This window comes from Ictalurus furcatus, chromosome 12 (assembly GCF_023375685.1).
Source record: "Ictalurus furcatus strain D&B chromosome 12, Billie_1.0, whole genome shotgun sequence".
NCBI classification, from domain to species: domain Eukaryota; kingdom Metazoa; phylum Chordata; class Actinopteri; order Siluriformes; family Ictaluridae; genus Ictalurus; species Ictalurus furcatus.
Genome location: NC_071266.1, coordinates 14,384,098 through 14,409,577, shown reverse-complemented (window position 1 = coordinate 14,409,577; position 25,480 = coordinate 14,384,098). Strand labels below are relative to the sequence as shown.

Sequence of the window (25,480 nt, the reverse complement as noted above, 5' to 3'; positions counted from 1 at the left end):
TTGAGATGTGCCAGATACATCAATATACAACTGAAGGGCACAACTTTCCTAGTGTTGAGCCCACTGACTCATTTTAGAGTGCCCACTAAACATTTCTTCCAAAAAATAATCTGCGGACACCTTGGGATCATGGAAAGCTCTGAACTGTTTTGGTTGTTTGTGAAATTGGATGGACCTATGGGGAAGTTAAGGCTAGGAGAGTTTAGAGTTCAGACCATATTTCTGTTTCTTGACCTAAGTTTTTAGCTAATGTTATGCTGTAGTACTTATGAAGTTAGGCAAGATTATTTTGGGGGTTTTTTGGCTGAGTACTATGTACTTTTTGTCTTTTATGTAGGGTGGGCAATATGACAATTTGATGTTTTTAACAATGGAAATTGTCACAAAGCAGCTTTACAGAAATCTGGATATAACATTTTAATTTTAATGAGCAAGCCAGATGTGACTGTGGTGAAGTAAAAACTTGATGAGATGACAAGAAGAACCAGACTCCATGAGATGATCTTGAGAGGAACCAGAGTCAAAAGGAAACCCATCTTCATCTGAGGGACACTGGATAATGAGATTGTAAATCATTTTACTCCTATAACGGTATACTCTAAAGCAAAAACTTGCTTGCTTCTTGGTACACTCAAGAACTCGAGTAAGAACATAATTAATGTTGAGTTTAAGGGTCTTGTATCAAACTAAAATTATCAACTGTACAATGAAGGGGATTTGAGTATAAACTGTTTTTAGCAATTGCTGTGTTAAGGCTATCCAAGAACAAACATCCACAGCCATCTTTAGGCTGTCTGTGAGCTTCCATCCACAGTAATCTCATGGTGATCTGTCCATGTGGGGCCATCTACAGCAGCAGTGAGGAATTTTAAAGTGAAGGAGTCTCCAAGCAGAAGTGGGTCCATCAGGATGGCAGAAGGAGTCGGTATTAGTAGTATCTCAAGAGTAACATGTACAGTAGTGGTTTAAGAAGGTGTACATTTTGTTAGAGCATGCAGGACTAGCTATGACCGCATACCTTTAAGGGAGAGCTAGAAAATAGCACAGGGGTGTGTGGGGGGTAGGTTGCAGCAGCCAAACATCTCAGATTACAAAAACACTCTATGCCCATGAACCCTCCAGATCTGCTCTTTTACCTAAGAGAAAAACTATATGACTGAACAAATATACTCCCTTTTTCAGGAGATTGTATTTTAAAGATTTTGTGAAATCCAAATAAGCTTTACAGATCTTTATTGGAAAGGGTTTAAACAGTGTTTTTCATGCTTTTTCAATGTACCATAAACAATTATTGCACATGCCCCTGTAGAACAGTCCTTATGACACTAACAGTTTACAGGCGGTGGGTAATTAAGGTCACAGTTACAATCACTTAGGACACTAAAGAGACCTACTGACTCTGAAAAACACCAGAAGAAAGATGCGTAGGATTCCTGCTCACCTGCGTGAACATGCCATAGGCCTGCTGCAGGGAGGCATGAGGACTGCAGATGTGGCCAGAGCAATAAACTGCAATGTCTGTAAAGCAAGACGCCTAAGACAGTGCTACAGGGAGACAGGAAGTACAGCTGATCATCCTTGCAGTGGAAAATTACATGTAACTGTGTGTCCCCCCAGAGAACTTGCAAATGCCTTGGTGGAAGAGTGGAGTAACATCTCACAGCAAGAACTGACAAATCTGGTGCAGTCCATGAGGATGAGGTGCACTGTAGTGCTTAAAGCAGCTGGAGGCCACCAGATACTGACTGTTACTTTTAATATTGACCCCCCCCCCCCTTTTTTCAGGGACTCATCATTCCATTTATATTCATCGGGTGTCTGTGAAACTTGTTCAGTTTATGTCTCAGTTGTTGAATGTTTTTATATTAATACAAATATTTACACATGTTAAGAAATTTGCTAGCATGTCCAAAGTGTCCATAGTGTATGAATGGGTGTGTAAATGTGTATGTGATTGTGCCCGGCAATGGATTGGCACCTCGTCCAAGGGTGTACCCCGCCTTGTGTGCGATGCTCCCTGGCATAGGCTCCAGGTTCCCTGCGACCCTGTAGGATAAGCAGTATAGAAAATGGATGGATGGCAGAAATTTGCTGGAAATAAAAGCAGTTGAATGTGAGAGGATGTTTTTTTTTGCTGAGTTTATGTTTTCAGCATAGACTTGAACACTGAATCTGGCAAGGGATCTGAGACCATTCCTCCATACAGAATCTCTCCAGATCCTTCAAATTTCGAGGGCCACACTGGTGGACTCTCCTCTTCATTTAACCCTACAGGTTTTCTATGGGTTTCAAGTCAGGGGACTGGGGTGGCCATGGCAGGACCTTGATTTTGTGGTCAATAAACCATTTTTCGGTTGATTTTGATGTATGTTTTGGGTCATTGTCCTGCTGGAAGATCCAATCACAGCCCATTTTAAGCTTTCTGGCAGAGACAGTCAGGTTTTCATTTAATATTTGTTGATATTTGATAGAATCCATGATGCTGCATATCCTAAAAAAAGTCCAGGTCCTCTGGCAGAAAAATAGACCCAAAACATTAAAGAGCCACCACCATATTTAATCGTGAGCATGAGATACTTTTCCATATGGCTACCTCTCTGTGTGCAACAAAACCACCTCTGGTGTTTATTGCCAAAAAGCTCTACGTTGATTTCATCTGAACATAGAACCCGATCCCATTTCAAGTTCCAGTAGTGTCTGGCAAACTGAAGACGCTTGAGTTTTTTTTTGGACGAGAGTAGAGGCTTTTTTCTTGAAATCCTTCGAAACAACTTGTGGTGATGTAGGTGACTTCAGATTGTAGTTTTGGAGACTTTCTGACCCCAAGATGTGACTAACTTCCGCAATTCTCCAGCTGTGATCCTTTCGTGATTTTTTGGCCACTCGAACCATCCTCTTCACAGTGCGTTGAGACAATATAGACACACGTCCAATTCCAGGTTGATTCATAACATTTCCAGTTGACTGGAACTTCTTAATTATTGCCCTGATGGTGGAAATAGACATTTTCAATGTTTGTGCTATATTCTTATATCCACTTCCCATTTTGTGAAGCTCAACAACTTTTTGCCGCACATCACATCTATATTCCTTGGTCTTACTCATTGTTATGAATAACTAAGGGAATTTGGTCTATGTGTTACCTCATATTTATACCCCTGTGAAATATGAAGTCATAGTTGAACAGTTTCCTGTTCCTAGTCACACAGGTGTACTAAAAAATGTCAATTATCAATGGTAATATACTTCAAATGTATTTTTCTCATATGAATTCATAAGGGTGCCAATAATTGTTGCATATATATATATATATATATATATATATATATATATATATATATATATAAACCTGTGTTGTGTTTGCAATTGTTTGATCTCCATGAGAGCAGAGTATTTTCTTTCTTTCTTTCTTTCTTTCTTTCTTTATTAGTTATTTATTTTTACAAAAAATCAAAAGGTTAAACAATAAAGACAATTTTTCACAGCCTTCTTTGCTCATATTTACCAAGGGTGCCAATATTAGTGGATGGCACTGTACATATGGGTGTGATGGTCAGGGACAAATAATGTTTTATTACAAATATGGTTAAATGAAGAGTACTCCTTATAGCTCAGTGATCATGTCACTAGATGACACTATGCCCAGATGTGGACGGACTGATAACTCCCTGGTGAAGTCTCACAATATTGCATCATGTTTGGCATACATTGGCAGTATGGCAGCTATTCTGCTGTTAGCACTGGGGCAGTTCCATCAATTTTCAGATGTTGACCCCTCTGGAAAGGAGCATCTACCTTCTGTATTGGTGCCACTCTTAGGACCAGCCACAAAAGAGGCCTCAGACAGGATGGTGCAGATTTCAGAATTACAAAGCCAACACGGTCAAATGAGCCAACCACATGGCACCTTTAGCACACCACACCCGGGTTCTGTGTTCCGATGCATACAGAGGCGTGTCTGCCTCATCAATTTTTATACGATACGCAGCGCTGTTATATTGATAAAGGAAGGTTGCACAAAGTATTAAATGCAAGGGTGCCAATGAATGTGACACACGGGCTTGTTGAAAAATATTTACGCTAAGCACTTTGGGGTTATTTTATCCCTTTTTTAAAAATGATTTTTCAAATATTTTCTTAGAATAAATTAAAGGTTACATTTCTCTTATGTTAGTGAGCTTAATTAACAACAGATTGTCATTTATGTGTGTATGTATGTATGTATGTATGTATTTGTAATAATAATAATAATTACTATTATTTAAAGATTTCACTGTTTTCTTTGTACCGCACTGAAAGAGGTCATGTCCTGTTTTAATTTCGTCACTGATCACATTTTCAGTTTCAAGCTGAGAGTGGCTTTTGAAGTTCACTAAAAGTGTGTCCTATTCAACTTTCACCAACCTGGGGTAAACGGATGAATTGACTGCATTACTCATAGATGACTTTGCCAGTCACACAGATGCCAGTATGTTCTATACTAATGACTAGAAGGTCACAAGTGCAATTTCCCAGGGGTCTGGTTGATCTAAAGTTTTAATAATTCTATAAAATGACATAATACAAAGTCCATCTCTGCCTAAATATTTAAAAGTACAAACATTTTACAAAACAACAAATATACGAGTTATTGCACATTTTCTTTTGTTGTTTAACTACAAGGTTGTATTTTTTTCCGTCACTCGTATAGACGTTAAGACCAAACACAGTAAGACTTTCTTAATCCTGTGCCATGCAGAGCAACAACCACTCAGCACATTTTCTTACCGTGAACCTTCATCTTACAAATGCTTGTATTGATCACAATTTCTTTAAATAAGTGCAGATTTTTACATAGAAAATGTAGCAGAATGTTGTGGCTTTTTTGAGTAATGTCACTTGCATGACATAAAGTTATGTTCATCGACATGAGGCCAAACTCTCTACCATAGAAAATATACAGCTATTATTTAAAGTTGGTTTACGTACACAGGTTCTCACTCAAACACATGTGAAATGTTATGTTTTTGGCAGGGATAATGGTTCAGAAACATGATGGACACTATGTACAAACCAAGATGTCCTTGTGCAGATTACACACACGTACACACGTCTCTCTAACATCATATACACTATCAGAGAGTTTTGACGCTCTGCTGCTGTACAGTTTTTGTGCTACAACCAATTTTATGGAAACAGGTTCTGAACTATAAAACCTTTTCATGTTGGAAAGAGCTCATGCCAACAAAGTCTGACATGTGCCATTGGAGGAAAAAAAGTGCAAGAAAGGGATTAAAAAAAGGCGAAGATGATTCCCTCAGACTGTTCTACTTGTCGATAAGGCCAGCCTCTTTAATCTTAATGTAGAAGTACTTCTCCAGCAGGTTAGCACACTTGTAGTACTCGCTCTCGGGAGGGTTGTATTCCCGACAGTTAGTGAAGATTCGCTGCATGTCCGCCATGAAGAGCTTCCTTGTAGTGTAGTATCGACTCTTCAGGCGCTCACTCATAGTCTTCAAGTCTACACAACAGTTTAAAAAAAAAAAAAAAAAAAAAAAAAAAAAAAAAAAAAAAAAGGGGGTCATAATGGAAAACATTTAAATAATTATGCACAGGAACTATTTCAAATGGTATATATTGAGTTTATAATTGCAGTCCTGGCATACATGGTGACTTAATGGGTTGAAGCTTGTTGTAAGGAGCAGGAAAAGCACTACATTGTACAGGGTACCAAGCACAGATTTACAGCTTAGATGCAGTGACACAGTACAGAGACAGCATTACAAAGGAGACTAATTATGTCATCTCAACTCAGGGGACATTAAAAGTTACAAACTAATTTAGCATGTGGAAAAAGTGATAGCGCTAACACACCAGATATGGCTTTTATTTGATTGCTCATGAAATGAATAACAAAAGGCACCTGTGAGAATTCATAAGGATTTACAATCATGAACACACACCTATGGAAATCCATAATGCATCCGTAATATAATATCTATAATATGTACATTTATAGTTGTTATAGTGGTTATAGCTCCGGCTCGATCATCAGGGACATCAGTCTGCACAGGATTTCACTGAGTTTTGTTTTTTTGTTTTTTTGCTGCCAAAATGCTCGGTTTTGCTGTGGCTTTTTTCAAAACTTGCGATGCAACCTGCAGAGTTTTTGTGATTTTTTTTTTGCGGAAAACTATTTGAATTGTTTTGTTTTGTGAAGTTTGTTGGTAAATGAGACCTTTTAGCTTTACTCATGTTTGATGCACATGAATCGAAGGGCGCTTTGGCTGAATGCACGTTGTGACGACATCACATGACGCATCGTGATGATGTCACATGACACATCTTGGCCCAAATCTGCAGAAAATCTTTTGCATTCATTTCTGTAATCGCAAAATCCTAGAGGGACTGATTAATCTACGTCCAGTTTTTTGTAAAGCTGTCTATTGTTAAAGGCAAAGTAAAACAGAACTGAATTCAACTGACACCATCCCAAATCTTGTATATTAAATAATATAAAAGATACTAGATTCTACTGATTTCACTGTTGTGTTTTTTTTTGTGATTATTCTCTAATATTCACAAGCATAGAGCTCTGACACAAGCATGCAGTGAGACTTGAGAAACCTTCTGTATGCTGAACACAATAGACAGTTTTTAAAATTTCTATATGTGTAAAACGTATTGTGTACAACTCTCGGGATGACGTGTGCATTTGGATATCAGGTGCCTTTAGCTTGAGGCTGCTTGGGTTTGAAGGCACCACCCAATTAACCCAGTTCAAGACCACTGTTTGAAGTTTACATCCCAGGAGTGATATGTGTAAAAAACAATCATCACTGAGGATGAATGGAACTGAATGGTGTGCTATTAAAATCATTCCTACCCATAGGAAAGCGAATGACTTTGTAGTAACCAGGTGCGTCGTTCTTCTTTACAGGTTCCATAAAGGGCCATGCATTCTGGTGGGACTGATGGAAAGGAGTGTATACACATACATACATACATACATACATACATACATACATACACACACACACACACACACACACACACACACACACACACACACACACACACACACACACACACACACACACACACACACACACACACAGAGTGATTGAACAAAAATCAGCACATATTATAAGGAAATGCTCAAACATTTGCAGTAAGTGTGTATCACCTTGACTTGCTGTAGAATGGTTTTTAAGGTGCTACATAGTTGATCTGGATCTTTCACCTCTTTACTGTAACAAACCAACACCAAACAGATTCTTGAGAAATTCTCACAAAAACACACACTAAACCAAATGAGTAACTCAAGTTACATGACTCAACCTAAGTCACTCTCAAATCCCAAACCTTTGTTATGAAAAAAACAACCCACACCCACCTATTTATTTATTATATATATATAGTTATATATATATCAAACATGGCTAATGTCACAGCAGTTCTCAAATCCACATTCTGCACTTTTTTGTGTACCTCAGTAAAGCAACAATACACAAATACAAATTGGACATGATACGGTGGTGTGTTGACACAAAAAACAGTCAATGTAATAAAAATACAATAATTCAAACTTAATTCTGGCACAGTGTTTGTGATCCATTCAAACTCTAACCAGCGTATAACAATGTAACACTTTGTTCCATAGCCTCAGATTCTTCTTCTTGCCTGACAGGAGTGGAAACCATTGTGGTCTTCTGCTACCCATCCACCTTAAGGTGTGTGTTCTGAGATGCTACTGATGCTTCTGAGAGTTACTCGAGACTAGTCTGGTCATTCAGTCTGGTAGTGAAGTGATATTGGGTTTCCTTTGCCAGATTTTGCAACCCTCCTACTGATGAAATACGATCACTAGGGGTCAGTACTGACTTGATGTGTGAATCACTTTAGATGTGTGAACAGAATTCAACAGTTCATCTATCATCTTTTAGTTTTAGCTTGCATGCTAGGTGCACATTTATTGAATATGTTTTACACAATATTAAACATCATTGTGCTGAAGTATATATATTTTTGTTTCATTTTAATAGTAAGAAAGGGTGTAAGCTATTTGCTTTTAATAGATTATGTTCTATAAGGACACAGTTTAAACATGACTAAATTTTACATACATCTGAATCGAAGTGTTGATTTGCTAATGACATGCTGTATATCATACACCAGGGGTGTACAATAAAAATTTCTGAAGGGCCAGTTACTTATAATTCATATATTCATAATACTCAAATTCAAAAAAACATGATGCCAGTTACCTTAATGCTACTTAACTGTTAAGTCAGTTAATCAGTTAATGGGAACTAATAAATAAAATATTTGTATTTATATATTTTTTATATAATATTTTTTATTTATTTTACATATAAAATATATTTTACAGCTGTATTATTTTGAAAATATCTTCAAAATTCTAATCCTAATGATTTTTTTTAAAACTGTGTTTTTAGAAGAGTGAGAGTGGGAGTGAGAGTTTCTTTTGTCTTTTGACTTCATCTTTTTGTTGCCTGTCCACCAACTTCTCCTGAGCATGCTTTTACCATCACTACTTCAATGAATGGCTTCTTATGTTTTTCTCAAAACTCAGGCTATTCTGAACACAAGAGCAGACTACTTACTAGGGCTGAGCAATATGACGATATATAATCAATATTGTGATAACTTATTTCACAGTAAGCCTTTCTGCATTTTTGTGTATATACTGATATCTTTTTGTAGCTTTAAAAAAATAAAAAAATGACAAACTGATTAAAAGCAGCTGATGTTAAAATTCTTGTACTTTATTTTATACTTATAAATTGTGAAATCTTTTCACTGATAAATTCTTTTTTATATCAAATAAAAATGTTGTTCTTTAAAATTGTAGTTGCAGTTTGTGAGCAAACATATATCTCATGGTCTATATTGCGTATTGTAAAAATGCCTTGTTATTTTTGTCACATTACCCAGTCCTAGTTCTCTATTTTTTCCAGTACTCAGTTCAGTCTGCTGAAATACATTTTACATTTATTCACTTTGCCTATTGATGACCCCTGTTCTACACATATGTCCGTAATTTGATCGACAAGAAAGAATAAGTATGAAAGAAATTAAAGAGTAACTCTATTTTCAACGCTTACCTTTTCCCCAAAGGTTTCCAGCCTGTTTCACCTATAAAGAGCAAGAAATAAACACATTTAATCAAAACAGAACATAAAGAATACTCCACATTTCTCCCTAACAGAGATATAACATACGTATGCCTGGAATGCTCTCGATGGGAATCTGGCGAACACCCTCCTTAAAACAGGACAGACCAGGATACACCTTGCGAATTTGTGCCTGCTTCCTCTCTATCAGCTTCTTAATGATCTGTGAAGGTAGAGGCACAAAGTGCATATAAGAAGTAGCACTCTACTGCATTTTAGTCCAGCAAAGATGTCAGATGAACAGATAATGCATCTCAACGAATACAAATACGAACAGCAGGCGGAGTATTCTGGGTTTGTTATAGAAAGCTGGCCAGAAAGCATAAGACTCGTGCATGTATGTGCATCGGGAAGTCATGCAAGCACAGGGTTTTTACTTTTATGTCGAGTTGTAAAGGACAACTTGCAGTAGCTCATGGGCAGGGTTGCCAGGTTTCAGCTAGATTCCTAACCCCAACAACAAAAACAAAATGCACAAAAGACTTGAAACTAGCCTTCAGGCATATGAAAAGGTAGACACAGTTTTCTTCTTTTTCTCAGTCTTTTCAGAGGAAACGAGTTAACAGTGGTGCACATTTCTGATTTGCATTATATACCTGTAATACACAGAAAATATATGTGGAACATGGCAACTCTGCTCATGGGACCAAGTACAATTCAATTTGATCTGAATAACGCTTTTAACAATGGACACTGTCACGAAGCAGCTTTATAGAAATATATAAATTCTGGATATAAATTTTTAATTCATAAATTTATTCCTGATGAGCAAGCCAGAAGCGACAGTGGTGAGGAAAAACTCCCTGAGAAGATATGAAGAAGAAACCTTGAGAGGAAGCCATCCTCATCTGGGTGACAACGAACAGTGCGATTATAAATAAATCCCTTCTAAAACTGTATACCGTATAGTCAAAACGTGCATTTGTGTAAAAAGGAACTAATGTGCATGAGCATCAGTGTCATTTCTGAATGTATTGTAGTTTTAGTTGTATCAAGCTAAAGTTATTAACTGTTCAATGACTGAGACTTGACTGTAAATTGTTCTAAGGCTATCCAAGGAAGAACATCCACAAACAACTTTATGGTTTCTATGTGGTACCATCCACAGTAATCTCATGGTGTTCTTTTAGGCTGTCCAAATTCATTAGTGAGGAAATTAATAGGAGATGCACTATTACTTTAAACCAGAACTGAATGAAGCTAACTGGAAAAGCAAGTCTAATAATACTCCTAACCATATTGAAAAATACTGAGTATACATTTTGGCATTTTAAAAATAAAAAAAGCCCCCAGTGCTCACTCTCTCACACACACACACACACACACACACACACACACACACACACACACACTCCACACACACACACACACACACACACACACAAGTACACACCTCTTTCTGTTTCTTAATGATAACAGAGAACTCTGTATATGGTATGCTGGGGTTGAGTTCACAGCCCATGAGCGTAGCTCCCTCATAATCTTTAATGTAGCCCACATACTTGGCTTTGGGGACCTTTATGTCTTTAGAGAATCCCTAAAATGGAAAGAAAGGGAAAGGTCATTAAACAAGTCATTAAACTTTCTCAATCGGGCCTGTTGTAGGAGTTTTGTTTCTATTATTTGAAAAATGTTTATTCATGGGAAAACACTGACTAAAGGGCTAAAAATGTATATGCAATTTATTCAAACTAGTTTCTAACTTCAAGTGATACAATATTTTTGTAAGAATATTTAAGAAAACTTGAGTGGAAATTGTGTTGGCCTGTGAAAATAAACTTTAATCTTCAGAAAAGAAACAAGACAGATACACCTAATAAGTGCTACAAGGTAATGGTTCTGACTGTTGCATGAACTAATGTATTTGCCATACAATTATTGTGTGGGTTTCAGTAAATATCGTACGTCTCTTTAAAGCAATCTTGCATTTTGCCCTTTTGTCTTACACTGTGAATCATACCATGTTATATAATCAATCCCTTATGGCATTTTAAATCTTACTTCTGATTCATGAGCCAGTCTGAAATTTTATTTCACTGGAATTATGGAGGGACAAAATTACTGTCACTTTTAACGTGCTTTTTTTGCATTTGTGAATAAACATTAATGCGAGTAATGCGTCTCGTGAATTCATTAATTGTTTTTAAAACAGAACACACTCAATACCACCACCATCTCTCTGACCTGCTTTTTGAAGTAGCCAATAGCATACTCATCAGCATACGTGAGGAAGTTGAGAACCTCGTGTTTGATGTGATACTCTTTTAGGTGGTTCATCAGGTGTGTTCCATAACCCTGAGAGAAACCAGTCACAAATGTTAACCCAGTGCTTTGAGAGTTCAAACATTTATAAATGAACTGTTCATGAAGCCAATAACATAGAATCTGAGAGTTACAAGAAGCCATTGCTCATAGGAGTTTAACAAAATTATGAAATTACATCTGAAATGTCAAGTTCTTCTCACCTTGACCTGTTCATTGGAGGTTACAGCACAAAAAACTATTTCTGTGAAGCCCTGAGATGGAAACATCCGGAAGCAGATACCCCCAATCACACGGCCATCTTTGATCAGAGACAGTGTCTTGTGCTTTCTGTGTGCCAAGGAAGTAGATGTTTATCAGCCAGTCAGAAACAATAATTAAAGTGTGTCTAAGCTGCTGCTCCCTGCTTATAGTTATGACTTCTTTATCAATAAGGTACACCCATTGAACTATTGCAGAGAAAACCCAGTGAAACATGCTCAGAGCAGTGAAGCAGTATGCCTTATTATCCAAATTATAACATCTAAACACAATCCAACATAATGATACATTATATTATTGCTATATTTTATGTATGATTTATCTGAATGTGACGACATATATTAGAGGTGATGACAGTAAATTAATACTATTATCTAATATTTCACTTTTCACAACAGAGTTCAGAAAAATCTAAGATCTATGTTGCGTAGATAAGGCTGCACGAAGCCTAAAATGGCTTAAAAGAGAAAAGCAAGACTCCAGTTTCCAGAACAACTAATAGACAATTAGTGGTAACTGAATAAGACTACAGTACTATGTTTTGATATTTGTAGCATCAATATGGACATGCTTGTATTGTTTGTATTGACATCATGCAGAGCACAAACCTATTTCATATCAATCAGCTTATCGCTAGGTTTGTCTTGTCAGTTTCATCAGCTTATTACTGAGCTATGTTATCTTGTTCTTTGTTATGTTCATATAAAGTTTTGTTATTAAATCATTTCGTCTAAATGTGACCCATGTCTGAATTGTGATACTGTCTCAATGATAGCAAGCAAAGGTTAAGACACATACGGGTCGAAGACGAGGCGTGTGATGTACTCTTTGGGCATTCGGGGCAGCTGGTGAGAGAAAACATTCTGAAGGCCCACCAGCCACATCAAAATCTTCTTGTTAGGCTTCTGGTTGAGGGAGTTACCAATGACATGAAACTCTATCACGCCTCGTCTCTCTTCCAACCGTGCAGCCTCATCTCGTGCAGAGTGAGCCGAGAGGAGACTGGTCTGACAGATGAAAATGACAAGAGGTTAAAAAACAGCTTATTGCCTTCAGGCCTTTGCTTTCTGAGTTGGATGGTTTTTAGTCATCGTTTAGTCCTTCTTCAATGCAAGACACAGTTCACAACTCCAAGCAATTTTTCTGTCACATTTAAGCTTCCTTTAGTAACAACAACCACATACAGAACAAAGCTCACAGACTGTGTACCTCTGGCCCGAGCATGACAGCAGGATCCGTGATGGTGGACATGACCTCATTAATCAGCTCCATAGGAATGTCGCCCATGACCCGGGCTTTCTTAGTGTCTTCATGAGACAATGGCTCAGAGGATTTTCGCTTCTCTCCACCTTCACACACGCACGCACACAAATGTTTCAGTTGATGCAAAAACATGCTAACTAAACCTGACCTTAAAGTAAACATAACCACCACTGCATCATCCTTCCCATTCTGCTCAATTTGCTCAGAAAAAAACTGACCTGACAATTTCTTTATATTTTCATAGTAGACATATTTTTTATCTCAATGTACTAATATCCATCAATAATCTATCACTATCATTACCTTTATCAATATAAACAATATTTACAAAAAAATTATGACATTTAAATACTGGGATTTTCATGACAGCAAGTGGGAGTGCAATATTTTAGAATTTATGTCTCATATTTATAGACTTTATTTTATGTTGATTCCCACACATTACTATGACTTGAACATAAGACATGTAACAGAAATTTTTTATAACTTTTAAAAAAAAATATTATACATTTTTATTCCCAAAATTCCTCAACCTGAAAATGTTCTATAGGAATAATCATTCATGTAAAAAAAAAAAAAAAAAACCCTAACAGAACTGTTTGAGCATTAATGTTGTGTTGACTAATGTTTTACCTATGGTAGGTTCTAGAGTTGATGCAGTTTTGCGTGCAGGACTCACGCTGCCTGTTGCCGTCAACCCCACAGGAGAGGATGTAGTGGTGCAGTAGAGTGGCCGGGCCACCTGGGGTGCACTGATCACTAAACCAATCAAAAACAAAGACACACTGAACAGGACCAATCAGAGAACAGATGATACTTTGGATCAAAATTTTTAGAAATTACTGTAGGTACAGTGTTAGCAAAAAAGAAATAGCACAAAACAAAGTTAAAAAAAAGCCCATTTCCAAGCTAATGTAACCTTGAACTCTAACATAGTAATATTTTATAATATTTCAAATATCAGGTTTGTTTCATGCAATTATCCAGTCACCAATCCTGTGGTAGCAGCGCAGTGCATAAAATCATGAAGATACAGGTCAAGAGCTTTAGGTAACGTCCACATCAAACATTAGAATGGGGAAAAAGTGTGATCTCTGTGACTTTAACTGTGGCATGTTTGAATATTTCAGAAACTGCTGATCTCCTGAGATTTTCACCCATAACATTCTCTAGAGTTTACACAGAATGGTACAAAACACTTTTTAAAAACCAGTGAGCAGAAACGCCTTGTTCATGAGAGAGATGAGAGGAAAATTGCCAGACTGGTTCGAACTGACAGGAACTGACAGAAAAAGCATCTCAGAAAGCACAACATGTTGCACCTTGATGTAGATGGCCTACAAAATCAGAAGACCACACTAGGTTCCACTCCTCTCAGCCAGCCAAGAACAGGGATCTGCCACTACAGTAAGCACAGACTCACCCGAACTGGACAGTTTAAAGACTGGAAAAAGATAGCCTGGTCTGATAAATCTTGATTTCTGCTGCAACATGCAGATGGTAGGCTCAGCATTTAGCATCAATGATATGAATCCATGGACTCTGTCTTGTGTGAACAGTTCAGGCAGTTAGTGGTGGTGTAATGGTGTGGGGAATGTTTTCTTGGCACACATTGGACCCCTTAATATCCATCAATCATCATTTGAATGCTACAGCCTATCTGTATTATTACTGATTGACACACATACACTCACACACACATACATACATACATACACACAGTATTTTATATATATATATATATATATATATATATATATATATATATATATATATATATATATAGATTAGGTAAATCGTTGTCAACAAATCTCATTATCGATTAGTCGGTCTGTGCGCAGGACGGGGCATGTTTACTCAATGTTACTTCAGTTCCGAAAATACACATTGGAGAGTACAGACCAAAGTAGTGTCCCAAATGACGTACTATACACTTACACTATGCACTCAGCCATCTACTCTATGAACATTAGAAGGGTAGCATCGTCTCAAATCGAACACAAGCGGGTTTTTTTTTTACTAACCAAAAATATACGCCGTTTCCCATGTGAAGGCGTATGACGTCAAAGGCATGTGATGTGACGCCGCTAGCGTCAGCAGAATACCCAGAGTCAACGAAAATGAATTTCTTCAGTTTACTGTTTATGTCAGCGTTACCTTTTATGCTCAACATGACCTCAATCACCATCAGATGGAGGCGTAATCATCAAGTGAGAGCGGAAAAAAATGTGCGACCTCCAAGTTCTCTAAGGCAATGAGAGCATTTTATATTAAATGCAGTGAAAACGATTGTAAACTGCAAACTTTACAAAGTGGTGCTTGTGTAGCACGAAAACACGCCAATAATGTGCGAGCACAAACTTATGTTTATATCCAAAATGCTCCACTGTATGCAAGGGGATGGGGAAACTGGTGCGAGTTGCTTAAAAGGTTTAGATTAATTCAAGATTATTGTTATTATATGCTGCATTTGTGCGCTTGCAGTGTAACTTCTGTGGTTTATTGTAACAGGAGCGATCTGTGAGAAGCGGTCTATTAGTAACGAGGCCACATTCTAATTAAAACGCTACGATCAAAGTGAACATAACTAAACAATATGCCTAAAGACTGAGAAACAGAAACGATAAAGTGCAGTGAAAGTGTGATTTTATTATTAATTATTTAGTTTAATCATCAGTGCATACACCCATATATATGTGCGTGTATATATATATATATATATATATATATATATATATATATATATATATATATATATATATATATATGTGTGTGTGTGTGTGTGTATACACACACACATACACATACAAGTCTATAGTTTAATTTTTTCACCTCTAGGGATATGTCCACCTGATGCACCACCCATGGAGTCTTCACTCCAGATAGGAGAATTGGGGCTGTACACCTCCTCCTCCAACATGGACAGAAACCTAAACGTATACAAACACACACAATATAACAGCATACACATTTACAAGCTGTGTGAAGATGGTATGTATAGTCATGCATGTCCTCACTTGGGGAAGTGTGTGAGGATGAGTGTTCGTTTCTCAGGAGGCAGTTTGTCTTTCTCCTGCCTGGCCTGCTCCAGCAGCTGTTTCCTCATAATGGTGAAGACAGAACGCAGCAGAGTCCGGCCAAAGATCTGCGTGGCCTCATAGCGTGGGAGACTGTCACAAAACTGAGGCACGTTACAGTAGCACAGCCACCTGCAATAATAGCACACAAACAAAACAGAACAATACAAGGCATTACATGTTAATAAATAAATCAGGTACAGTCCAAAAGGGGAAAAACAACAACACTGTGCTGATATAAATGTACTTAATTTAATTTAACGGCTGACCACAAAGCACCAACTGATTACACTGGAAACATTAATTTCTCTGCTTAAGCCAAGAATGGTTTCAATATTTTCATTAAAGGTGTTTTTTCCAAGCTTTATTAATGAGAAAATTTCCTTAATCCAAACATGGTGAGTGTGAGGGGTAAACAACTTCCATCTAAGGAGAATAAGGTGCCTAGCAAGGAGTGTGGCTAAAGTCTAATTTACACCCAGCTCAGGTAGGACACCAAAAACAGTGAGCTGGGATTATAGGTACCTCAAGAATGTCTAAAATTGTGCCGAGTTACAAGAAAAATCCCTCATACGGCCAGAAGCAATGCACCGTTCATACATCATATAGAGTGGCATAAAAATCAACACTGCTGCCATTTGGACTCTAGTTGGCAATAAAGCAATATAAAGCAATACTAATTCCAGTACTGCCACCTAGATAAAAATATCAATTCTAGCAACGCATCATGCATTTAATGTTAACAATAGTCAAAAAATGACAAGTAGGAACCAAACACCAGCAAGCAAAGGCCATTATGAGGCTGAGGCTACCAGCTAATTTAGCATGTTTGGTCAAACTATTCAGCTTCCAGTGACACTTCAGTTTCCCTCTTCCTCTTGCCCTGTCTGGTTTAGTGCAGATGCCTTGTTTTACTACTACAAGACATACAACCTAAAAATTACCTAAATGACTGAAAATAATCAAAAGCACCTGGTGTAGTTGATTTTATAGCCAGCCGCATCGTCAATAGGGACCCGCTGCCGTCTCTGCGACGGTGTTTCCAGCTGCCAGAAGTTGATCTGGTTGAGGAACATCTTGGCCAGTTCCACAATGGTCTGTCGCTCTTTTGATGGGAGGTGACTGAACTTGTATTGAACAAAGTTATTCACCCCCTAAAACACACCAGCATGCCAGTGGTTACAATTCTGCATATGGTTCTGCAGTAATAGCCACACTACTTACAGGTAGCACAAATTCTTACATGGCAAAATGACAACTTTTTCCACTTCTGATATAAGCTACATTCTAGAACATATTAAAAGCCATTTTGGTTGATCAAATCAGAAGACGATCAAATTACAAGACAAACTGGCAATAAGATAAGCAGATTGCTAGCCATTACAGTGTGAATCTAACCAAAGCTGTGTATACAGTCACGGGAACAAGAAAGTATCCTCTCCTTCAATTCTATGTTTTTATTTATCAGGGCCTGAATAACAATTGTGGGGTCCTCACCAACATCTATAAACAAACCAACAAAGAAACAACACACACAACAGATTTCATCCATCCATCCAATAGCCTTCAGTCTATTCCAGGGGACAAAGCGGGGGACACCCTGGACATGGTGCCAACCCATTGCAGGGCACAATCGCACACATACACACACACCCATTCACACAGTATAGACAATTTAGAGATGCCAATCAGCCTACAATGCATGTCTTTGGACTTGCAGGGGGAGAAAATGCAAACTCGGCACGCACAGGGTGGAGGTGGGAATCAAACCAGCAACCCTGGTGGTGTGAGGCAAACATGCTACCTACTAAGCCACTGTGCCCCCCAAAACAGATATCAATATGCGGTCATTTAAAAAAATAAATAAATGAATAAAAAAAATTTAAAAAGTACATCAATATTCAGAAACCAGGTGGCGAAAAAAATAAGCACACCCTATAATTCAGTAACATGTAAAACCACAACAATGACTTGAAGTATGTTTTCCGTAGGAGTTTATCAGTCTCTCACATCATTCTGGAGAAATTTTGGCCTATTCATCTTTACAACATTGATGTTCGAGGGCATTTGTTTCACAGCAACTCAATGGGGTTGAGGTCTGGATTTTGACTTGGCCATTCCAACACCTTTTTTCTTTTCTTTAGCCATTCAGGTTTCCTGTTGTGCTTGAGATCATTGTCCTGCTGCAGGACCAAATTTCAACCCAGCTTAAGCTGCTGGACAGCCTCACATTCGTCTCAAGAATATTCTGGTATAAAGTGGAGTTCATCTCAGTGACGGCAAGTTTCCCCAGGTCCTGTGGCTGCAAAACAAGCCCAAATCATCACCCCTCCACCACCATGCTTCATAGCTGGTATGAGACATTTGTGTTGATATGCTGTGTTTGTTTTTGCCAAACATGGTGCTGTGCATGATGACCAAACTTCTCCACCTTGGTCTCATCAGTCCAAAGGATATTGTTCCAGAACGTTTGTGAGTTGTTTAGATACAATTTTGCAAACCAAAGTCATTCTGCCATATGCTTTTTGTAGAGAATGGGCTTTTACCTAGCCACCCTCCCATGAAAGCCATAGTTGTTCAGTCTTTTTCTGATTGTGTTGTCATAAACATTTCATGTGTTTGTAGAGGCCTGTACATCACATGATGTAGCTCTTGGGTTTTTCTTTATATCTCTGAGCATTAAACAGTCTGACCTTGGACTGTGTTTACTGGGATGCTCACTCCTGGGAAGATTGTCAACTGCCTCGAAAGCTCTCCATCTGTAAACAATCCTTTTCATTGTAGAATGGTGAATTTCAAATTGTTTGGAGATGGCCTCATAACCCTTCCCAGATTGATGAGCAGCAACAATTGCTTCTCTGAGGTTATGGCTGATGTCCTTGCTTCTTGGCATGATGTAGACACACACCTGAGTGCTCCAAAACACCAAACTGCCAAACGTTTCAATGAGGTAGTCACACTTCTTAATGATTAATTAATCTTGTACACTTCATTAGTAACACATGGCTGCTAATAACTCTTGTAATGACTGTGGAAGGAGGAAGGGCGTACTTTTTTCCCACCTGGTTTCTGAATGTTGGTTTACTTTTTGGGAAAAAATTACTACATATTGAAATCTGATGGGGTTTTTTTGTCTACTGAGCTTATTTGTTTATAGAAGTTGGTGAGGACCACGCAATTGTTATTTAGGCACTTATAAATAAAAACAGAACTAAAGGAAGGTGTACTTTATTTTTCCCATAACTGTACATGCATGTGGCAAACATGAGCCGTATTTGTTAGAAATGTCTTATTCAAATATTTCACACTCCATCAAATTTTACGGGAAACTGATATCAACAAAGTAAAAAAGTGACTTTTTTCAGTTCACATTATTCTTGTACTGGTGTAGTTCTGTGCCATTTACCTGCTCAATGCTGGGTTTCTCAAACGGTGGGCTCTCTAAAGCCTCCACCACAGGTCTCCCCATTTGCAGGATGCATTTCCTTAGCAACTAAAATTTAAATGCATGTTAGCGCTTATCTGGTACTGGACATACTCCACATACACCACATCTGTCTAAACAGAAGACAGCATAGACCTACATACTGTAGATGTCAGTTTAAACACATAGGATGGTAGTTTCAGTATGAATAGACTTAATGAATGAGATGCCAATGAAACATGAAAATGAGTCACCTTAAACAGTGAGAAGTAGACTTGCTTAGTGTCAGCGTCCTCCTCTTTGTGGACGCATGTGTAGAGATACTCCACATCCAGCACAATACCCAGTAACCTGTTCATCTCGTCTTCTGATACGTTCTCCAGATGCGTTACATGATCTCCTGGCCAATGAGAGAGGGATGAAACCTTACCCGCTTCAGAAACATCCATTCAGCTGGTCTGTTCCATCCAACCAGGCTGCCTAAATGACATGTTGTAAGCAAAATTCAGTTCTGCATCGTTTTTACAGCCTTGCACACACATGTCTTACCTAAAGGGTGGCTGCAACTCCTGCAAGGCTCTAGCAGATTCACAGAGTTTGGTTGTTCAGCCCTTGGTGGTGTTGGAGGTGGCGGAGTAGGAGGTGGATTTTGGCTCTTCCAACCATTACACTTACAAGCTCCTTCAGCCTGTGGGAGCAAACTATTAGATCAGCTTACAGGAGTCTCATGCCCTCAGCTTATTTCTAGATATCGAAATGATTACTAGTTTAATAATCTATTCTATATCATCGATTAAGATCAAGGTCATAGCTACTGTATAGACTAAATCTAACAGCCATCTCTGCTGCTGCACTTTAATAGTCGTATAGAAAATAGCATACATATTTTCTGCATTTAAAAACACAGTACGCATAATACGATGCACATTTTCATGTTAACTATGAGACACACAAATGAGGGTGAACTTGGGCAATGTGGGACATCAGTTAATGTGCTTGGTGTAACAAGAGCAAGCCATCATGGATATCGCAAGGGCTTGGAAATTACATTACTAGAAAAAAATCACAAAGACACATGCAGGACAGAATGCAAACACTTGTCACAAATAAAAAAATTTTCCTAACTCTAATAATTCTGTTACATTTATACATTGTCCTACTTACAACACTAATACAATGAGATTGTATAATTGTATAATTTAAATGGACACTCCAAAGCTAGCTAGTATATAGAATACTATATATATGTTTTATGACGTATTAATTCTGTTCATTCTTGCATACGAAATAATGACTGGTGAGAGTAAGTTGACACTTAGGGGACAGAAATGTTCAGAAAATGTTCAGGGTTGTTTCTTGCTATACATAAACGATCTCAGAGCCCTGGGAGCACCAGGGGGGCTCCATGATTTTTAATATAGATATGCGTAAAAGCACAGTTTAAAGTACATTTTTTATGGTTTATATATCAAGCAATCTCAGGGGCCTGCTTGAGTAAAATAGAAACTGTTCAAGGGGATAGAAAAGAAGATCACAAAGAAGTGGTGATCATGAAACATTCATATATCAAGTTGTTCCCCCTTTCCTGTTATAATTCAATTCAGTTTTATTTTTATAGTACATTTAACAATGGACATTGTCCCAAATCAGCTTTACAGCAATATATAAATTCAGGATATAGATTTTAAATGTACAAATTTATCTCTAATGAGCAAGCCAGAGGCAACGGTGGCGAGGAAAAACTCCCTGAGATGATATGAGGAAGAAACCTTGAGAGGAACCAGACTCAAAAGGGAATCCATCCTCATCTAGGTAACAACAGATAGTGCGATTATAAATAAATCCTTTCTATAAATGTGCTGATACTACATGGCCAATAGTGCAATTGTGTAACCAGGAAAATTCATAACATTTTTTACATGAAGTCTGTTTTGTTGAAATCCACTGTTCAATGATGGAGACTTGAGTGCAAAACTGTTTGTGGCAATTGCAGTCCTAAAGCTGTCATAGCAATTGTGGTCCTAGCCATCGTAACATACTGTATGAATTGAGGTCCAAAGGGATCTTTATGGTTTTTAAATGGTACCATCCTCAGTAATCTCAATGATCTTTAGGCTGCACCATGTGGGGCCATCAGCAGCAGCATGTGACTTCCAATTGATGAGCAGTCCAACCAGAAGTAGGGCATCAGGATGGATCAGGCATGTACAGAGAGCAGAAGGGGTCAGCATCACTGGTATCTGTTATAATAAGCTCCACTCTTCATGAGTGTGACCATCACACACCTATGTACTTGAACATGTAGTTGAACATCCCATTCCAGATTTATTCCCCCTTTGCTGTTGTAATAAGCTCCACTCTTTTGGGAAGGCTTTCCACTAGATTTTGACGCACAGCTGTGGGATTTGTGTTCATTCAGCTATTAGTGAGGTTGAGGTCAGGTGCTGATGTTGGGATGTTGAGGAGGCCCCAGTTCATCCCGAAGGGGTTCGGTTAAGGTTGAGGATCAGGTCTCTGTGCAGAACACTCGAGGTCTTCTACTCCAAACTTAACACACCATGTCTTCATGGAGCTCGCTTTGTGCACAGGGGCAGCGTCATGCTACAACAGGTTCTGGGCCTCTTAGTCCCAGTAAAGAGAAATTGTACCGCTACAGCATCCAAAGACATTCTATACAGTTGTGTGCTTCTAACTTTGTGGTAACAGTTTGGGGAAGAAGCAGTCGTACAGGAATGATGGTCAGGGGCGCACATTCTTTTGGCTATACTGTGCAAATGAAACGGAAATTTGAACGCTAGGTAGTATAGAGTATAGCCTATAGTTTCCCTCAGCCAAGATTATGACGTATTAATTCTGTTCATTCTTGCATATAAAAGTGTGAGTAAGTGGACGCAGAGAAATGTTCAGAAATGCGTTCAAGGGCATCTCGCAGAAGGAAAAATTCAAAACAAACGTGTGTACACAAAGGCCACATGGCATTGTTGTGAACTCCTGGCTGTACTGGAAGCCTCTTGTTTGCGCTCTGTGGAGAAGAGTGAACTTGGCAGTGACGCTGCACTGGGCGGGCTCGCGCTGCGTGTTTGTGGCCCCACCCCCTCGCAGCTGTCACACTGTCAAAACAAAGAAGGGGACGGAACAAATCCACAATGTCTCTTACATTTCACAACAAACTTCAAGTGTCACAAGGGCCTACCACCGGCTCGCGCAACCAAACCATAACATGACGGCATGCACACGCAGATCAAAACACGGACACGAGCACGCACACCCAGCTAATAACTCAGTGTTTACATCCCCCTACTGCGGGTCTGCCATCCGGACCACCTAAATGCTCATACGCAAATCATTAGGTCGTGTAGAAGACCGTATTCTGCACGGAGCTGTGGTGAAAACACACCGTGCAATATAAAAAAAAAACAATAATAATTTAAACATAAAGAAACACGTCGGATTTAAAGCGACCGCTTTTGTGCTGCGCTTGCAGTTTTCCGAGAGTTCCGAGTGCAGGCTGCGTTACCACATCAGCTCCAGTTCCTGCCTGAGCGCTGAAAACAGCACACCCGGTTCAGTCCTGTGTAAAGCAGAAGGGTTTGCGGAAGCGTACCTTGCAGGAGGAGTACACGGCGAGTTTCTCGAGTTTCTTGAGGCGCGGTGAGGAGCGGAGCTGTGCCTTCGCAGCCGCCGAGCCGTGCGCACTTCCCGCGGAATTCTCCGCCATGACCGAGCCCCGGGCCCCGGGCCTTCCCTCTCACCCTGCGCCGAAGAACTCACCTCACACCGCCGCAAGCGATTTTCGTCTCGCCTCGCTTGTGATCCACCCCCCCTCCTCTTTCACTCCTCCACGGCGGGATCAGACATGGCGTTCATCCCTGTCTTTTTTCCTCGTTTCGCTTGATATTGTAAATGCGCTGTGCATCCGCTAGGGGAGAATAAAAAAAAGTATACGAAGCTGGCGCAACAAAACACACACACACACACACACGCACCGAGCTCTGCGACTGCAAATCTGAAGGTCAAAAGAGTTGAGGGGTTGTTTAGGGTAGAAAAATAAATAAATCCAACAATCGCATCATAATCAAGAGAGCAACAATGTTATAATGGAAGTACAACAATAAGATCTAACGTCCATGTAAATATACTATATGACCAAAAGTATGTGCACCCCTGACCATCACACCCATATGTGCTTCTTCCCCAAACAGTTGACACAAAGTTAGAAGCACACATTTGTATAGAATGTCTCTGTATGATGTAGCTTTACTGGGATTAAGAAGCCCCAAACCTGTTCCAGCATGACAATGCCCCAGTGAGCTCCATGAAGATATGGTGTGTTAAGGTTGGAGTGGAAGAACTCGAGTGTCCTGCACAGAGACCTGACCCTCAACCCCACTGAACACCTTCGGGATGAACAGGAAATGGAGCCTCTTCGACATCCCAACCTCAGTACCTGACCTCAACCTCAGCAATGCTCTTGTGGCTGAATGAACACAAATCCCCACAGTGACGCTCCAAAATACAGTATAGTGGAAAGCCTTCCCAGAAGAGTGGAGCTTCTTATAACAGTAAAGGGGAATAAATCTGGACTGAAATGCTCAACAAGCACACGAGTGTAATGGTCAGGTGTCCACATACTTTTGGCCAAATAGTCTATCATGTCCATGCTTCTTTCTCTTATTTTGTTAAGAACACTACATTTATAAGATCATACAGTAAGGGGGAATAAGTAATTGGACAATTTTTGTTCATGGAACATACGAACAGATTCAACACACAAGATTTCACACCACGCTCACAGACTAATGATAAGGAAGGTGAGAGAGAAGCCAGCACTCACTTCAAAAGAGGTGCAGGATACCCCAAAAACAGAAGTCAGTCCCAATCAAGTCGGGTCAAGTGGCTTTATTGTCATTTCAACCATATACAGCTGGTACAGTACACAGTGAAACGAAACAACGTTCCTCCAGGACCATGCTGCTACATAAAAAAGCACACTAACTACATGAGATGACATAGAATTAAATAAGACCTTTGCAAATGTGTGCAAAGAACACAAGACAGTACAGTACCTACTAAAACAGGACAATGGACACAATAAGTGACAGTGTAGCGCCGACCAGTGAACAGTTCTAATATAGAAATGTCAGTTAGAACAGGTAGTGCAAAAGAATAATAATATAATAAAAATGCTGTGAATGCAAACATAACATACTATGACATAGTATTCAGCAGATAAGCTTATACCATATATATGTACATGGCAGTTTATGCGGTAGCAGCCAGGTAAAGATTACAATAGTGACAAGAATTTACAATCAGTCCAATCAGTCCCTAGACCTCACATAATACTCCTTTGCTTAAAAAAAAAAAATTAAAAAAAAGCACAGAGGATTCACAACGAAACAAACAACAACAACAAAAAAAAACTCTTTGCCAGTAATTCAGCTCATCATGTTTGGAGAAAAAAAGTGTTGTGTATATGATCCACAGAGATGGAAGCATCATGATATGGGGATGCTACTCTACAAATGCTACTTGGGCCATTACACACCATCAAAGAAAACATGAATGGAGTGATGTATAGGGACACATTAGATGAGTTTCAGCCAAGAAACTGAATCTGTGGAGAAGTTAGTTTTCAACAAGACCATGAGCCCAAACATACAGCCACAATATCTTAAGACTGGGAAAGTACTTGCATTGCCTAGCCACCCTTCTGGCGTTATTTAAAGACAATTCTGAAACTGAGTCCATCAGAGGAAGCCTCATACCCTTGAGGAATTGAAGACGGTTTGCAAAGAGGAATGTGCTAAAATTGTAATTGGCAGCAACGCCTTTGCAAGAAAGTACAAATGTTGTTCATTTGTAGTGTCTGAATATTTTAAACATATTTTTTTATGCTTATGAATACATAAATATGAATGTGAAAGTGTAAGTACCAAGTCAAAAGACATTGTGTTTAAATTTGAGGTGGATATACAGTGGGTGAAATAAGTATTGAATGCGTCCACATTTTTTTC

At 38.8% G+C, this 25,480-nt stretch overlaps 1 protein-coding gene across 2 annotated transcripts; it reads right to left on the bottom strand.

Annotated features, from left to right (window-relative positions):
- Positions 1-4,518: 4,518 nt before the first annotated feature.
- Positions 4,519-23,388, bottom strand: kat2b (K(lysine) acetyltransferase 2B). Of its 2 annotated transcripts, XM_053638718.1 has the most exons (18): positions 23,068-23,388; positions 20,013-20,151; positions 19,718-19,863; positions 19,446-19,532; positions 17,012-17,193; positions 15,980-16,171; positions 15,795-15,892; positions 13,596-13,721; positions 12,909-13,048; positions 12,498-12,706; positions 11,642-11,768; positions 11,361-11,471; positions 10,570-10,713; positions 9,225-9,339; positions 9,108-9,138; positions 7,166-7,229; positions 6,866-6,950; positions 4,519-5,500 (listed from the first exon to the last, which is right to left on the bottom strand). In XM_053638718.1, the coding sequence occupies exons 1-18, from the start codon at positions 23,179-23,181 to the stop codon at positions 5,307-5,309; spliced, it is 2,304 nt and encodes a 767-aa protein (XP_053494693.1). In that variant the 5' UTR covers positions 23,182-23,388; the 3' UTR covers positions 4,519-5,306. The 2 variants fall into 2 exon arrangements, with proteins under 2 accessions (XP_053494693.1, XP_053494694.1); XM_053638719.1 differs by lacking the exon at positions 23,068-23,388 and having other exon boundaries at positions 19,718-19,943; positions 20,013-20,098.
- Positions 23,389-25,480: the final 2,092 nt, after the last annotated feature.

What these genes read in the sequence shown, in the direction of transcription:
- kat2b (XM_053638718.1), bottom strand. Translation starts at nt 23,181, where the DNA reads ATGGCGGAGAATTCCGCGGGAAGTGCGCACGGCTCGGCGGCTGCGAAG. An exon ending in TTGGCTACTTCAAAAAGCAG is followed by an intron (nt 10,714 to 11,360) that starts GTCAGAGAGATG and finishes TTTCCATTTTAG; the next exon opens with GGATTCTCTAAAGACATAAA. An exon ending in TCATTAAGAAACAGAAAGAG is followed by an intron (nt 9,340 to 10,569) that starts GTGTGTACTTGT and finishes CTACCTTCACAG; the next exon opens with ATCATTAAGAAGCTGATAGA.